At 38.6% G+C, this 15,983-nt stretch overlaps 1 protein-coding gene across 1 annotated transcript in view; it reads left to right on the forward strand.

The window, feature by feature from the left end:
- Positions 1-15,983, forward strand: part of CHD2 (chromodomain helicase DNA binding protein 2) — a 120,537-nt gene that overhangs the window by 67,636 nt on the left and 36,918 nt on the right. The window contains exons 20-26 of the mRNA XM_008573044.1: positions 2,369-2,440; positions 5,990-6,139; positions 6,967-7,115; positions 8,355-8,451; positions 8,880-8,972; positions 13,849-14,019; positions 15,401-15,576. Of these exons, the coding sequence (XP_008571266.1) occupies positions 2,369-2,440; positions 5,990-6,139; positions 6,967-7,115; positions 8,355-8,451; positions 8,880-8,972; positions 13,849-14,019; positions 15,401-15,576 (908 nt within the window). The remainder of the gene's footprint in view (positions 1-2,368; positions 2,441-5,989; positions 6,140-6,966; positions 7,116-8,354; positions 8,452-8,879; positions 8,973-13,848; positions 14,020-15,400; positions 15,577-15,983) is intronic.

Consider the following 15,983-nt stretch of genomic DNA (forward strand, 5'->3'; position numbering starts at 1 on the left):
TCTTTCTTTTTTTTTTTTTTTTCCTTTTTGTGTTTTTCCGTGTCCGGCAACGGATCGCAACCCTCAGTGTCGCCCCCGTACCGGACCGGGACCAGCAACGGGATCGCAACCCTCGGTGTTGCTCCCGCGCCTCGCTCAGCCAGTGAGCGGGAACCGGTCCGTATGTGGGATCCGAACCCTCAGCGGGAGCGCCGCCGTGCTTCCCAAGCGGCGCACTACAGCAGTGCGCCACCGGGCCAGCCCTGGGGTGTATATTTCTTTCTTTGTTTCCCTCCCTGGGTTGTGTGCTTTGCCTGTTAAAGCAGAAAACAAAAGTTATCTTGCTTGAAAAAAAATTGAGATTAAGGTTTCAGGAGTATCTTAATTTTTGCTTCCATGCCTTTAGTCTACCCTATAATGCAAATGGTCATGTGAAGGTTGTTCTTTATTTGGAGGGTTAGGGGGATTTACGAAAGGAAAATTGGGCAATAGAAAAGTATGTTAGATGGTGTCTTATATTTCAAGTCTGTGGTAAAAACAGAAAGAAAGAAGTGTGATCTGATTCCAGAATCCCAAATCCTAGAAAGAAAGAAAAAGAGAAGTGGCAGTGTTGTATACTCACTCCAAAAGAAGCTGACCCTGGCTATGGGAAAGCAGCAGAACAGTGCTACTTGAAACCTGGACATCCCCTGAAGCAAGTGATGATGGCTTCCCCTCTTCTCTGAGGCACTGTGTGTCTTCACTCAGTTATCTTCTATGGGGAAAAAGAGTTTCCTGGATGTTTAATCTATGGGAAACTTATCTCTGATCCATTTATAGACATGTAGATGTGTATGCAACTTACCATAACTCTTGGCATAGTATCTTTATAGTGCTTTGATATTTAAAATTTATTTTAAAAAATTATTTTTCTTTTTTAACTTTGAATGGTTGGACTGTTTTAGCAACTCATATAATATTATGCTGGTATTGAAGAAATTTGGAGTCAACAGACCCAGCTTTAAGACTCACTAATAGTTTGTCTTTCAGAATACCATGAAAGGCATTGTTATATCCATAATATCTTGTGTGGTCTTTTATCAGCTATTTCAGAATATTGCTTAATACTGTGGTAACTAATGATAAACAAACAGCACACTACAAAAAGACAGTTATCTCTCAGTGCATCTGATCCCTGTGAGCTTTCATTTCTAGGTAATCAAATGATATCAAGTAAATCAAGAATGCATTACTCTTCTTTCTAGGGAATTACTAAGCTAGGTCCTTCAGGCCTCTCATGCCTAATCAGTGATTTTTTTTAGGTAGTTGTCTTAATGTCTTCTATTAATGGGAGTATTAGAAGGAGGGAATTTTAGATTTTCTGATTTCACATATAGGCTGTGAGCCTGTCCTTTACACATATCTTTGGTATAAGGCACTGAACAGGGTTGTAGTTAGTGAGAAAGAAGAAAGGGGCATCCCACGTGTATGTTGACTTGAGTTCAGGCAGCTGTAGGGCTGGTGGACAGAGCTCTGGGGATATGCAGGTCCTTCCACAGGCTCTGCCACTAGCCAGTCACCTCTTGGGTCAGCTTTGCCTTGTCTAAAATGAGGTATTTTGTTCATCTCAAGAGGTGATTGTGAGGTGATGAAATCTGAAAATGATTTTAAAAAGTAAGAAATGCAGCACGTAGGTAATACTTCTTTAGTATTTGTTTTATGTATTATGTGGTTTTGCTGTGGTGACATTGTTTCATACCTAGAACTGACATATGCTTTAATAAAAGAATTATATGCACTAGTAAATGCTAGAGGCTCTCTCGAATTGATGATGTAGTTTGGTTGCTTGAACACATCACTCTGATTTCAGAGTGTAATTTTTTGAAAAGCTGGGATATATCATCAATTAATTTTAATATTTTTAATGTTTCAGCGAAATATTTTCTAAACAAAATTACGTAAATAATTTTTTGGTTTGTGTAGCACTTAACAACAGTGATACTTTTAACCATGTTAGCTAAGGAGCATCATTTTTCTGCAGGAGTTAATTACTAGGTGACGAGTGGTACTATTTCGTAATCTCTTTAATACCTGCAGATATAGAAGTAAATCAAGCCTCTAAGCACAGGTTGTGTTTTCATCTTTCTCTTTAGAGGTCCCGCCAGCCATTTTGATTCTTGTATAAACCTAGACAGCCCTTTGAATCAAGCTTCTGACCTGTGCTTGTAACTAGAGCACTTGGGTCAAATAGAGTATGCTTCTTAAGCACAGCTCCTTCATAACACTTTGCCAGTGCATTCCAGTTATTTTTATTCAGTGGGTGTTCAGGTAATAAAGGTTGCAAGTCTGGTGTTCTATTCTGAGTGTTGCTGATCTTCCTACCTTATGATTTTCTTGTTTATTTTTACAGCGTCTGGATGGTTCCATCAAGGGAGAAATCCGAAAACAGGCACTGGACCACTTCAATGCAGATGGGTCTGAGGTACACTATGCATGGCTTTGTTATTTGGGCAACTTGAGCACCATATCAAGGGTAAAGTGTTTCCAACTTAATGTATTGTTTCAGAAACAATTTGCAGCGCAGTTTCTTGCCTTGCAAAGAGAATGAGAAATCCCTAACATAAAAGAGGCCTATTTGGTTGTCATTTCAAAAAAGCTTATACATGTTTGTTCATCTCCCTTGGTCTGGCTAGACTAGTTCTACAGTGGCTTCTAGATACCAAATTTCTGGCCTTGGAAGAGCAACAAGGCAAGAGTCAGGGGTGCTGGCCAGTAGGATTAATTTTGACATGTGTATTGTATCAGAAGGTTCTGATCTGTTCTTTTTTGGTAACTAAGGCTTAAATGTGTGTTTGACACATCTCGGATTTGCTGGACTCCTCATATGATGTGCTTAACAGCAACGTTTTTAAATCAGTAAGTGTCCAGCCTGGATTTGGCATTGTAAACTATTTTGTTTTGGTGGCACATCTAGTAGAGCTCCTTAGGATAAACTAGAAACTATGATAACATAGTAGTTTGTGCACATATATTATCAGATGCCATGGGATTTGAGAGAAGCAAGGGAGAAGGACTTTAGTGTAAATAAAACTAATAATGTGTAGAGATAAAGGAATCAGTGGAGAGAGCCGGAAGTAGAATGAGAAGTGTTTTAGAGAGAACGTTAATTTCTGGAGCCTGGGCTAGTGTATTTTTATAGATAGAACAGATTTACCTTTCTGCTTTCTGCTTTCTGCTTTCTGGAGAGCTTTAAAAACTCTTAATGTCCTTGCCTATTATTACAGAATGCCAGGCCTTCTATTTCTAGATTCACAGAAATCCTAGTTTACTTCTCCTTGAGGGGCTTAGGGCATGAATCTATTCAGAAGCAAGGGTCTGTATTGTGAAGGATAAGAGGAATTGAATTACTAAAAACATTGGTCATCATCTAATTCCCATCCCTCTTTCCCTCTTCCTGATTTCCTCAGCTGTAAAATCATGACGATTTCATATCTACTTTATAATATTGCTGTGAGGATTAAATTTAGTAATCAACATAAAGGGCTGAGCTGGCACATAGTAAGCACTTGATAAATGTTAGCTATTTTTATTATATAGTGTTTGTTGAAATTGTTTTTCAGTAATTCAGTAGTTTTCCCTACTCTTAGTTTAAAAAATAGTATAAGTTGAATGTTTTATATTGCCCCTTCTCAGGAAAAAAAAAAGTTGCTTTTTGCATAGCTTTCAATTGATTCCCTCTCCTCTTATGGCTATATATAGACTACAGGTTCTTTACTATTTTCTGCAGTCTTTAGAAAGTTAAATATTTATTATTGGGGGAAATATTATATACCCATTTTAGGAAATTTGGAAGATGGTAAAGGGTACAAAGAAAAATTGTACAATACCCTCATTTCAGACACCTTGTTATTCACATCATTTCGGTGTATTTCCATTCATACTGTATGGAACCATTTATTTCTTTATATGTTTTCCTAATTGGAATCATGCTTCATACAGTTTTACTTTTACCTTTTATTCAAAATTATACTTTGAGCATTTTTCCCGCATCATTAAAAATTTTATAAAATTTTAGTTTATGGGCCGGCCAGGTGGTGCACTCGGTAGAGTGTGGCACTTGGGAGCGTGGCGGCGCTCCCTCCGAAGGTTCGGATCCCATATAGAGACCAGTCTGCTCACTGGTTGAGCGCGGTGCAGGCGCGACACCGAGGGTTGCGATCCCGTTACTGGTCACGAAAAAAGAAAAAAAGGAAAAAAAAAAATTTTATATAGAGACCAGTCTGCTCACTGGTTGAGCGCGGTGCAGGCGCGACACCGAGGGTTGCAATCCCGTTACTGGTCACGAAAAAAGAAAAAAAGGAAAAAAAAAAATTTTAGTTTCTAATTCTTCATGACTGTACCATTCTTTACTTAACCATTTTATTAATGCTGGATGTTTAGTTAAGAAGGTATGAGCATTTTAAAATGATTTTTGATACATTTTGCTAAATTACTTTTCTAAAACTATTTATGTTCATACTGTTTATGTACGAATATTCCCATTTTACCTCACCCTTAGTAGCATTTTCATAATTTTTTAACTTTGGTCAACTTGAGAATAGACACAAACACAGTATAATTCTTATTATCTTTGATAAAGTGACATTGAAATTGTGTACATGATCATTCAAACCCCAGGTTTTATTTAAGTTTTAGATATCTCATCCTAAACTGTCCACTGTTTATCTTTAGGCTTCTCTTCAGAGTTAGTGTCACTTGGTGTTTCACCCCAGAATCACAGACTATGTGCCTAGACACACCTGTCGATCAGTTCTTTATTGGAGTTGTTGAAAGTTCTTGTGAGGCAGCTGTCTCCATTTTTGTTTCTATGGCATAATGTTGTCGAATGTGATTATTAGAACATGGAGACCTTTTCATTTCACTCATCTATATATACATTAAATACAGCCATTTATCAAGATGTAGCCCCATATTACCAGTTTTTGAGTGCCACTTCTGTGCCAGAATGTTGTCACCTTTGACGTCTGTGATCAAATTCCTTGAAAATAGAAATCTTCTTGGCTTTTTTTTCTGGTATGTGTAGTTTATTCTTTTCCTCTTGCACCCATCTTTTTCTGAGCACTCAGACTCAGGCAGGTATACCGTTCCTGCCCAGTCTCTATTATTACTGTTGTGGAAGCTGGAATATGTCAGTGCCTGGGTCTTTCCCACACACCACTCTTCAGCCAAACATGCTCTGGTTTTCTTTGTACATGTTCTGTGGTGATTGAGGATCCTATGCTTCTCAACAGTTCCAATATGTGATCTGTTTAGTGCAGTGTTTCTGTATTCTTCACCAGCCTAACAAATGGATGAACATTTACATAATAAAGTATTTTTGTTTATACTAACTGCCTTATGTGGCATAATCTACCTTTCCCCAGAAAATAAATGTCTAGGTAACTTGCTGGAATGATCCTCATGATAATTAAATTTGTCTTTTTTTTTTTTTTTTGGTTGACTTCTTGTATTCTAGTTTTTTTTTTTTTTTTTTGTCTTTTTTCGTGTCCAGCAACGGATCGCAACCCTCAGTGTCGCGCCCGTACCGGACCGGGACCGGCAACGGGATCGCAACCCTCGGCATCGCGGCCGCACCTCGCTCAGCCAGTGAGCGGGAACCAGTCTGTACGTGGGATCCGAACCCTCGGTGGGAGCGCCACCGCGCTCCCAAGCGGCGCACTGTAGCAGTGCGCCACCAGGCCGGCCCTTGTATACTAGTTTTAATCAGGAGATAACACTAATTCTCTTGCTCCTGTTGTCTTCTTAGATTCTACTTTATGCCTTTGTGCACTGCACTGATTCTTTCTCTTAATCAAATGAAAATTCACTCTGCCATCAAGTCCCTGACATTTTTTTAGCCTCCATAAAGTTTGTCCATCATATCTCACTTTTCTTCACACCTGCAGGGGTTTCCAGGTATAAGGGCTTATTGGACTGTGAAACTGTTTCTGGGAAGGCCACTGCATAAAGTAGTATATTGCATTGTGTACAGGACTTCTGTTTCCTGCTCTCGACAAGGGCTGGTGGCCTGGGAATCAATTTGGCTTCAGCGGACACAGTTGTCATCTTTGACTCTGACTGGAACCCCCAGAACGACTTGCAGGCACAAGCCCGAGCCCATAGAATTGGTCAGAAAAAGCAGGTCAGTAGGGAGATGCTTCTGGATATGGCTTTGGAGTGGGGAGAAAAGGGGATTTATTCAGCATTTTCAGGATGTTTGTAAAATGCTTTTTTTTAAAACCTATTTTGCTTTCATTTCCCCCAAGTGTTGATTTCTGTTTTTTAACCGTACAGAGAACAGCAGATGTCTTTGGGCCTAAGATGAACCTATTAAAGAACTTTTCCTCTCTTTGAAGAGTACATCGCCAGTGGCTTTCTATATGTTTACCCCAAGAAAGATATATGATGAATAGACTTAGAACTGAACTTTTTCTCCATTTTAATATGGAGAAGTTGTTAAATATTCTAGCATTGTTCCGGATGGTCTGTTTTTATTATATATGACGGTGTTAGTTCTGAGGAACATTGAAAAGCCACATGCTGGTTTCTTTCATATATGAATCTCAAAGTCTGCTCTAGTATTGGGTAACTCATAAGTTTTGTACTTTGCCAAAGATTCAGTTTTTGTGAAACTTTCTGTTAGTGAAACTGATTATTTTTAGCAAGATATTTATCATTAGAACAAGGCTGTAATAACACATCTTTAGAGGCAATTTTATTTAATAATGTAACCTGCTGCAGATAGTAAAAATATTACATCTACTTAAGCTCCCTACTTGGATGGATAGCTTACAGTTATTTATGGCAGTAGAGAAACAAATCATTTTTTTCTTTTATTTTTTCCCCTTCTTGGTTTTTGACAGAGGTAACCTTTTTTCTTTCTTTCTTTCTTTTCTTTTCTTTTCTTTTCATTCTTTCTTTCTTTTTTTTTTTTATTAGGCATAAAGATAACATTTCCTTTTCCTGCAGGTAAATATTTACCGCTTAGTTACCAAGGGGACTGTGGAGGAGGAGATCATAGAACGGGCCAAAAAGAAGATGGTGTTGGACCATCTGGTCATTCAGCGCATGGATACCACTGGCCGGACAGTCCTGGAAAACAACTCAGGAAGATCCAAGTAATTGCCAGAAAGATTGGGGAGGGCAGGCAGAATCAAACTGACTTTACATCAACATTTGACATAATTCATTCTTCTGATAGGGTTCTGTACCACAGACGTTAGTCCATTCATTACCTAGAAAAGGCCAGGTCATAACCATAAGAAGGATGGCATTTTCATTTTATTCTGCTTTCCCTGTTTCTTCTTTTTTTACCTATCAACTCTCAGCTTATGTGGTCTCCCTCTTTTTTTTTCTTGCTCCTTTCTCTTGCCTTGCTGTTGGCTCCATGTGTGACATATGACACAGTAGCAGCAGTGGAGCTTTGTGTTGGGTTTTGACCTAGCACAATGTTGTCTTTGACTTTTCTTTTTTTCTTTCTTTTTTTAATTTTTTTCTTTTCTTTGTTTTTCTGACCGGTAAGGGGATCACAACCCTCAGCACAGTGTTGTCTGTGCCACGCTCAGCCAGTGAGCGCACCAGCCATCACTATATAGGATCCAAACCCACAGCCTCGGCGCAACCAGCGCTGCACTCTCCCGAGTGAGCCATGGGGCCAGCCCATCTTTGACTTTTCAGCAGTGAGCATCCACCAGACTGGATTGGTAGCTGGTTTTTTTTTTTTTTTTTTTTTTTTTTAAACTGTTGGTAAAAATGTTTGTGTGGAGATTGTTGTGCTTTTTCTTAAGAAAACAGAAAGATATAGAAGGAAAGTAGTGACGTTTCACTTGATTTTAGGAGAGAACACATCTATTTCTCCTATGGAGTTTACATTTTAACCAGTTTGTTGAGTGTCTTCTGTGACTTCAATTGAATTCAAATTAGCTGTTCCTAAATGGAATGTTTTCAGATAATTTTTTATCCAAGTGGAGCCTAGATAAGAAAAGCTTGGCTCTTTAATTTTGGATTAGAGGTAAGAAAGCTGAAAATTCTTGGTGAATGATAACTTTCTGAATCAAAGGGCAGAGAGAAGAGCTCTCTTCTTTCATGTTGTTAATCATCTTTCTTGCTTAATCATGTAATAGATAAGCCAACAGGACAGTAATTGATTTTCTAGTCTTGCTGTGTTAGGTTTACCATTATGGACTCAAGTTGTAGATAAAAAATGAAATATTTGAGAGATCGTTTTTTTCTTGGGACAGAATTTATACTTTTACCAGTTATTTGACTCTTTTATGAAGGATAGTTATTCTGAAGTAGAACTCCTTAGAGGTTATTTGACATTCCTAACAGATTACATCTATGCTTTACTTCTACAGCTCAAATCCTTTTAATAAAGAGGAGCTGACAGCTATTTTGAAATTTGGAGCAGAGGATCTCTTCAAAGAAATTGAAGGGGAGGAGTCAGAGCCTCAGGTAATTAACAGTGAGGAAAAGGAAATGTTTTTGAGAAGTATCTTCTGAGTCAGAATTTTTCTGGAAGCAGATTCTCAGTCTGTGCAGAGGCTTTAATAAAGAAAGAGTAATTACTTGAAGGATATAGTTTTATTATGAAGCTCAAAGCTCTTTCTGAATTGAATAGAAAAGAATAAGCATTCAAGGATTCTGTGCTTGGGGTTTTTTCCCCCCCAATTTTATTTCGTATAGTTTCTGAAGTTTCACCTTGTCATTTGTGTAAATAATAGTTCTAAACATTAGATATGAAGGATATAGAGCTGACACTGTAAAAGTAAATGGAGTATCAGGAGAATACTTTGCAACAAAGATATTCGCACCAAACATTTTCAGTAAGTGCTCATCACTGTTGCCTTTTTTACCATATTTATGTTGCTTTTCCTCTTTAGGAAATGGACATAGATGAAATTTTGCGCTTGGCAGAAACCAGAGAGAATGAAGTGTCAACAAGTGCAACAGATGAGCTTCTGTCACAGTTTAAGGTATGGGAGAAAGTTCTTAGCATTGATTTATCAACCGATAATTATTAATGTCTATGAGCACTTTCTTTACCTCAGTTGGCTCATATCCTCAGTATCATTCTCTGTGTTATAAGTATGTTGTGAATGTAGATTTTGCAGTCCTCCCTGTGAAGGTAACCACTGAAGTGGGCATCCTGCCCAGAGTCAGTGTGTAGAAGAAAAGAATTCTGTGAAGAGGGCTGAGAAAATGCCATCAGTGGGCTAGATGGAGAACCAGGACATGTGGAAGAGGGGTGTGGGAGACGTTAGTAGATGCCAAGGAGAGGTCAGAGGTATGAAAACAGCAGGTGGCAATTAGAAGGCTCTTGATGGCTTGGTGAGATTTTTTTTGTAAGGGAAGACAAAAGGATGGTCAGTGGTGTCTGATATAATAGAAAATTAAATGAGATCAGGACAAAACACAGAAGCTGGGCACCAAACAAATAAGAGGTGAGACCACTAAGTATATAGATGTTACTAAAAAGCTTAGTGAAGAGTACAGGGAAGTTAATGTGTGGGGTTAGAAGGGTCAAGCAAGGCAAGGTTTTTGAAAGATGCTATCATGTTTCTAGTTTGAGTTCAGAAGTTGAGAATAGGAAGAATTGAAAGTTCTAAGGAAAGAAGATTTGATGGCATATTGTTACAAAAGAGACTAGAAGGGAAACAATCAAAAGCACTGATGGAGGATTTGGCCTTGGAAAGAAAAAGGAAAAGTATACTTTAGAGAAGAGGAGGAGAGAAAAGATGTGAGAGTTCAATTTGTGACCGTAATTACCAGTAAAGTAAGTGAGGTGTTTGCTGAGAAATGGAAGAGATTTGGTTCAGCCATTAGTGGGTCTGGGAGTTGTGGGGAGGAACTTGATAGGGGGTCAGCTGAATTTAGATGATATGGCTTCATGTGGAGCCAAGTCAGAAGGGTCATAAGACTTTCTCCAGCAATACTTGAGATCAGAGAAATTGGATCAGTTGGTGATCCCAAGGTGGGAGATTGGCTTGGGTGACACAGCAAAGTCAAAATGGAAAAGGTTTCAAAGATTCAAGTGAGAGCATGGTTGAAATGATTGACCGTACGTAGGTTGATTCCATGCAGGTTAGAGAAGCAAAAGAGAGGTGGCGGTTACAATGATGGTTAGGTACAGTAGGCCCATTATGATTAAGGGAGAAGTGGGTAAAGTGTTTGGAAGGAAGCAGTATTGTGTGATGAGCTCCAAGGTTGGGCACAGGTACTTGTCTCTGTGGAAGAACAAGGAAGGAGTTGAGTGGGTCAAAGAGCTCTAGGATCAGAGTTAATGTGTCTGAGGATGCAGAGAATAGGGTGGGAAAGGACAGAAGTGAATTATTAGTGTTTGTCTTAGTTCAGGCTGCTGTAACAAGGTAACAAAGATTGGTACAAATTTATTTCTCACAGTTCTCAAGGCTGGAAGTTCAAGAGCTGGGTCAGGTTCTGGTGAGAGTCCTCTGCTGGATTTCAGACTGCTGACTTCTCATATCCTCATGTGACAGAGAGAGGCTAGAGAGCTCTTTGGGGTCCCTTTCATGAGGGCAGTAATCACATCATGAGAGCTTTACATCTAACTACCTCCCAAAGGTCCTGCCTCCTAATAACATCACATTGGGCGTTAGGATTTCAACATATGAATTTTGGAGGGACACTAACATTCAGTCCATTGCACTGTTTCAGCTGGATTCCATCTCTGACTACTGCACCTTTCTTAAACAAACGTAATCTTCATAATGGTGTCTTGGTCAGAATATTATGTGATTATTTAGGTATAAAATTTTCTACATATTACAGGTTATTCAAAAGTGGTCAGCATATTACTGGTTATTCTTGCTTTCCTAAAGCCTTTTTGGCCATTATGTTTTAGCACCTGGTCAAATGATATGATTAACAGTAAGGGTCTGCTTACCCTTGGGGTTATTTTTTTTTTTTTCATTGATGGAATAGGAAGTCAGCTTTTATTCAGGAATAGGAAGTCAGCTTTTATTCAGGAATACCAGTGACCTGAAAGAGAGATGTTAGGCAAATCCATCTCTCCAGTAAATCTGAAGAATAGCCAGACTAAAACCATCTCCTCAGTAAACGTGAAGGAGAATGGTCAGACTAAAATCATCTCAAACACTCAGATTTACTGAGGAGTTTTTAAAGAGGGGTTTGAGGGAATGGAATGTGGGAAGTGAAAAGCAGGAGGGAGGGGGATGTGAGCTTTGGGGGCTCCTTGCAAGGAGCCAGGAGCAAGGTCTTGCCAAGGCTCCATCTGGTTTCTGTTCCTATGGTTGATGTTATCTTAGCTCCTGCTGGATTTTGATTTGCTTCAGGGTGAAATCAGCATAGTTTATTGATGCCACCTTTGATTTCTCAGGGTCTGGATAGTATGTGTCTTGTGGCAAGTTTGGAACTCCAGGCTGACTGGAAAATGACATTAATTCTTTCATACAATTGCCTCCCTATTCTTGAGTTACTTTAGTTCATGTTCTCTGTTTGCTGCAGTAAATCATTCAGCACATTTTCCAGGGAAGGTTCTAGGTTGACATACTTTCTTAATTCCTGCATATTTGAGAATGTCTTCCAGTTGCCTTTGTACAGAAATAACTTGACAAGGTACATAATTCTTGGTTCAAAATTATTTTCCCTTAAAACTCTGTAGATATTGTTACATTGTGTCCTGTCATTCAGAATTGCGAAAGAAGAATCTGAGCTCAGCCTGACTTTTGCCCCTTTATAGGTAACGTGCTTTCTCTGTTCAGATACTTGTAGAATTTTTTCTTTATCCTTGAAATTTAAAAACATCACCAGAATATGTCTAGGTGTTGGTTTCTTTTTGTCAAATTTTAAAGGTATCCTGTGTGCTTTTTTCATTTGTTGTAGATCTAGTTCACTCTTCAAATCTGGAAAATTTTCTTCAATTAGTTCTTTAATTACTATTTCAGCTCCATTTGCTTTGTTCTCTGTTTCACATATTCCTATTATGTGTAGATTGTATTTCCTGTACCAGTTCTCTTTTTGTCTTTTTTTCTGGATTTCTTTTCCCCATTTCTCTGCATTCTGTGAGACTTTCTTTTGTTCTGCATTTACTTCAGTACTTCAGTTTTGTGGACAATCCGGCTTTTACCTTCTTACTATTAGCTCTCTCAGCTCCCTGATACTTCTTGAGCTCTCTGCCCATCCCGTCTCTATCACTGTGCATAGATTGTTAAACCCCTGTATTAAATGATTCTTAAACCTTTCTGTGGGGTTTATAGCTCTGTTTCTGCACTGTATTTGTTTCAAGAGGAGGCATTTTCTCGATTACTTAGTTCTTTTCCTTCTGAACTGTGATATTTTAACCTTTTCAATAGCTCTTAGCAACAAGGACCAGGGGCTGTTTGTGAAGTGCTTCAGTTGAATTAAGGTTACTTTTCCAAATAATCATTCAAGCACTGTTTTAAGTGCTTTGCATATATTAACTCCTTCAATACTTATATATTATTATTTTCATTTACAGATAAGGAAACTGAGGCACAGAAGGGCTAAGTGAATTTCCTAAAATCACACATAGTGGAGTGTGATTACTTCCTAGGCAAGTGTTCTGGTCTTCAGAGTCTGGCCCTTACTATGCTGCCTCAAAAAGTTAAATTCCCAACTGCATGACCAGAAATATACAAGCATATTTATATCAATTTTTATCATTCTCCTCTGCCATTTTTGAAAGTCAGATTTCAAGTAATTACAAACAGTACTTAGTTTGAGAGGTTAGTTAGATGATTCGTTTTTGAACAGTCTCAGAAATTATACCTCTTGTTTTGCCTTGAAATTTTAAAAATCTTAGTGTAAAGATCATGATACTTTTGTTGAAAGTTAAAGAGTTAATTTTGGCCAAAAGTCATAAAGTTCTGACTTGACTTCCCAGTCAGCTCTAAATGACTTTGAGGAGTGGAACCTCCAAAAGCTCTTTTGTACTTCATGATTGTCTTTTTTTTTTTTAAAAAGATGACCAGGAAGGGGATCTTAACCCTTGATTTGGTGTTGTCAGCACCATGCTCTCCTCAGTGAGCGAACCGACCATCCGTACATGGGACTTCATTATAGTCTTAAAGGCTAGGAGGGAGGGAACAAAAAGAACGTGGAGCCCGGGCCTAGGGCCTGCCCACCACTATGCAGAGCTGGTCTTTTGTGGTGTCATAGCCTGGTTCTTTGGAATGCATATGTTTAGATGGTTTTTGTTCTGGGATACATACTGTTTTAGGACAAAGTCATATCAGATATTAAATAGTATTTGATATAAAATAAATAGAATATTCTTCCAAATTTGTTTGAGTTTTTTCCATTTTATGTTTTTGTTTTCATTCCTAAGACCAAAGTGCACTTTCGAGCATATGAAATCATTATATACTTTTAACTTTTATATTTTCAATAAGAATGCAACTAGTTGACTAGATGATATGAGTGCATTGTTTCAAGTGAACTCTATTCGTTAGCAATTTATAGAAATGTGACTACATCATGAATTATTAGGTATTCAGCATTGTATAATCTAAATAAACCTAAATTTTCAAATTAGTATTATGTTTATTAGAAAATGTATATGTCTTAACAATAAATCTTTCAATAAAACTTAAAAATAGTTTATATCTTTCTGTTTCCCTACTTTTCAGTAAGATTTCTGATGAAGTCGAGTGAGTTTAGCAAGTTGATTTGGGGAGGGATAAAGGAGAGATGAGTAGAAAGTTGATTATCTGATTATGTAATATCACAGGAGTCCTATTATTATTCACAGGGTCTTACTTAGACTAAAAACACTGGATAAGTTGGTGTTTTAGGAGATGGTGTTTGGAAATGAGATGTCAGTTGTGCAATGGGTGGTCCATTTGTTTTAAGGTTGCCAACTTTGCAACAATGGAAGATGAAGAAGAGCTGGAAGAGCGTCCTCACAAGGACTGGGATGAGATCATTCCAGAGGAGCAAAGGAAAAAAGTAGAGGAAGAAGAACGTCAGAAGGAGCTAGAAGAAATTTATATGCTGCCTCGAATTCGGAGTTCCACTAAAAAGGTGATCAAGTGAGATGAAAAATATGAAAGTACTTCTTATGCTGTAAGGGCTACAGAAGTGCTGATTATTCAAGAAAGAGGTCTTGTATTGTTGCCCTGCCTCAGGGGTCTCCAGGGCAGAGTTATATTGTAGGGAAACCTAGCAGAGGAAAATGGAAAAATGCTCAGAGCTCTGAAAAGCACACCTGTGAGACATTTGATTCGATCTTTGCAAGTTGGTTCTTTGTGAAATTGCTGAATGGGATCTGAGTTTGACAGAAGTGTGCATTTTGCTTTTGAGATTAGAACCAATAATCCTAAAAATTTGGTTCTCTGCTCCTGCCTTCAGTTTCCAGAGAGTCAGACCTCTTTTTTCTTTAAATGTTCATAGCACTTGATATAAATACTTAAGTAAAAGATATAACTATAGGGCCAGCCCAGTGGCGCACTGGAGAGTGCGCCGCTTGGGAGTGTGGCAGCGCTCCCGCCGAGGGTTCAGATCCCATGTGGAGACCAGTTCCTGCTCACTGGCTGAGCGCGGTGCGGGTGCAACACCAAGGGTTGTGATCCCGTTGCCAGTCCCCGGTACGGGCGCGACACCGAGGGTTGCGATCCTGTTACCGGTCAGTAAAAAAGACAAAAAAGAAAAAAAAAAAGATATAACTATAAACAAGGAACATACATAGGCTTCACAGTTTACAAAGCACCCTCACAGGCAATATCTAATTTGATTTTTGCAATACTGAGGTAGGTAGAACAAGTTTTATTACCCATTTTGTTGGAGATAATAGACTCAGATTTGTCCAAGATCATAGTAAATCAGTACTGGGTGATACTAGCTACCATTTATTGCATATTGACTATGTGCTAGTCATAGTTCTAAGTGCTTTTACACTTATTGATTAATTTAATCCTCATGAAAAACCCGTGTTATAAGTACTATTGTCCCCATTTTACAAATGAAAAAACAAAGGCACAAAGAGGTAAAGTTACTCACCCAACCATGTTGCCAGTATGGATCTGGCCATCACATCTTGGGTGCAAGTGGTGATAATCAGCTTTGTATCATGAATATTCATAACCGCCCAAAAAAAGTACTATGCAAAAAAAAAAAGTTAACTTGCCCAAGGAAGTAAACATGGATCTGTTTTATATTGGATATTGTAAAAATATCCAAATATTTTTAATCCTGTTTACTTATCATTACCTTACAGTGTCTCTGAAAGTGAATATCCCAAGCAGGTTTTCCTTCATTAAATGACACCTGCCTCCTTATTTGTTAAAGGAAAATTGCCTTGTCTGAAGTTCTAAGTACTAAAAAATTAAGATGGGCTAGTCTTAGTTCTTTTCATCTCTTCAACTTGACACTTGCTACAGTGTGACTTTGCCTCATTCTTTTTCAGGCTCAGACAAATGACAGTGACTCCGACACTGAATCTAAGAGGCAGGCTCAGAGGTCCTCTGCTTCTGAGAGTGAGACAGATGACTCTGATGATGACAAGAAGCCAAAGCGCAGAGGGCGCCCTCGAAGCGTGCGGAAGGACCTTGTGGAGGGATTTACTGATGCAGAGATCCGAAGGTTGGTGGAGGCTCTGCTCTGACTTGAGCTTCTTTGGAAGGTTGTGCTGTAAGCCTTGGGCTGGTTAGACCCCTGACATTTCTGACAGGGTTGGCAGAGACTATGCTACATATAACAAAGACAAGAGAAGCTGAGTCATGCCCCAAGTCTTCAGGATGTTTCTTCCTTCTCCAGGCTTTTCTCAGTTGAGATCTCTCTTGTTTGCTGCTCATCTCTTTTTGTTTTTCCCTCCTGTTCTCTGGTTGAGAATGTTTTCATAACATCAGCCCAGCCAGGGGGAAAGAGACAATTGACATACATATATATAGACGTATATTTCTGTATATATAAAAGAAATAATAGAAATATAAAAAATAAATGGTACAGATAAGGCTACTCCTCTCTATCTCCCCCCCCCCCCCCCCCCC

The sequence above is a fragment of the Galeopterus variegatus genome, unplaced genomic scaffold (assembly GCF_000696425.1).
Source record: "Galeopterus variegatus unplaced genomic scaffold, G_variegatus-3.0.2 Scaffold868, whole genome shotgun sequence".
NCBI lineage: Eukaryota > Metazoa > Chordata > Mammalia > Dermoptera > Cynocephalidae > Galeopterus > Galeopterus variegatus.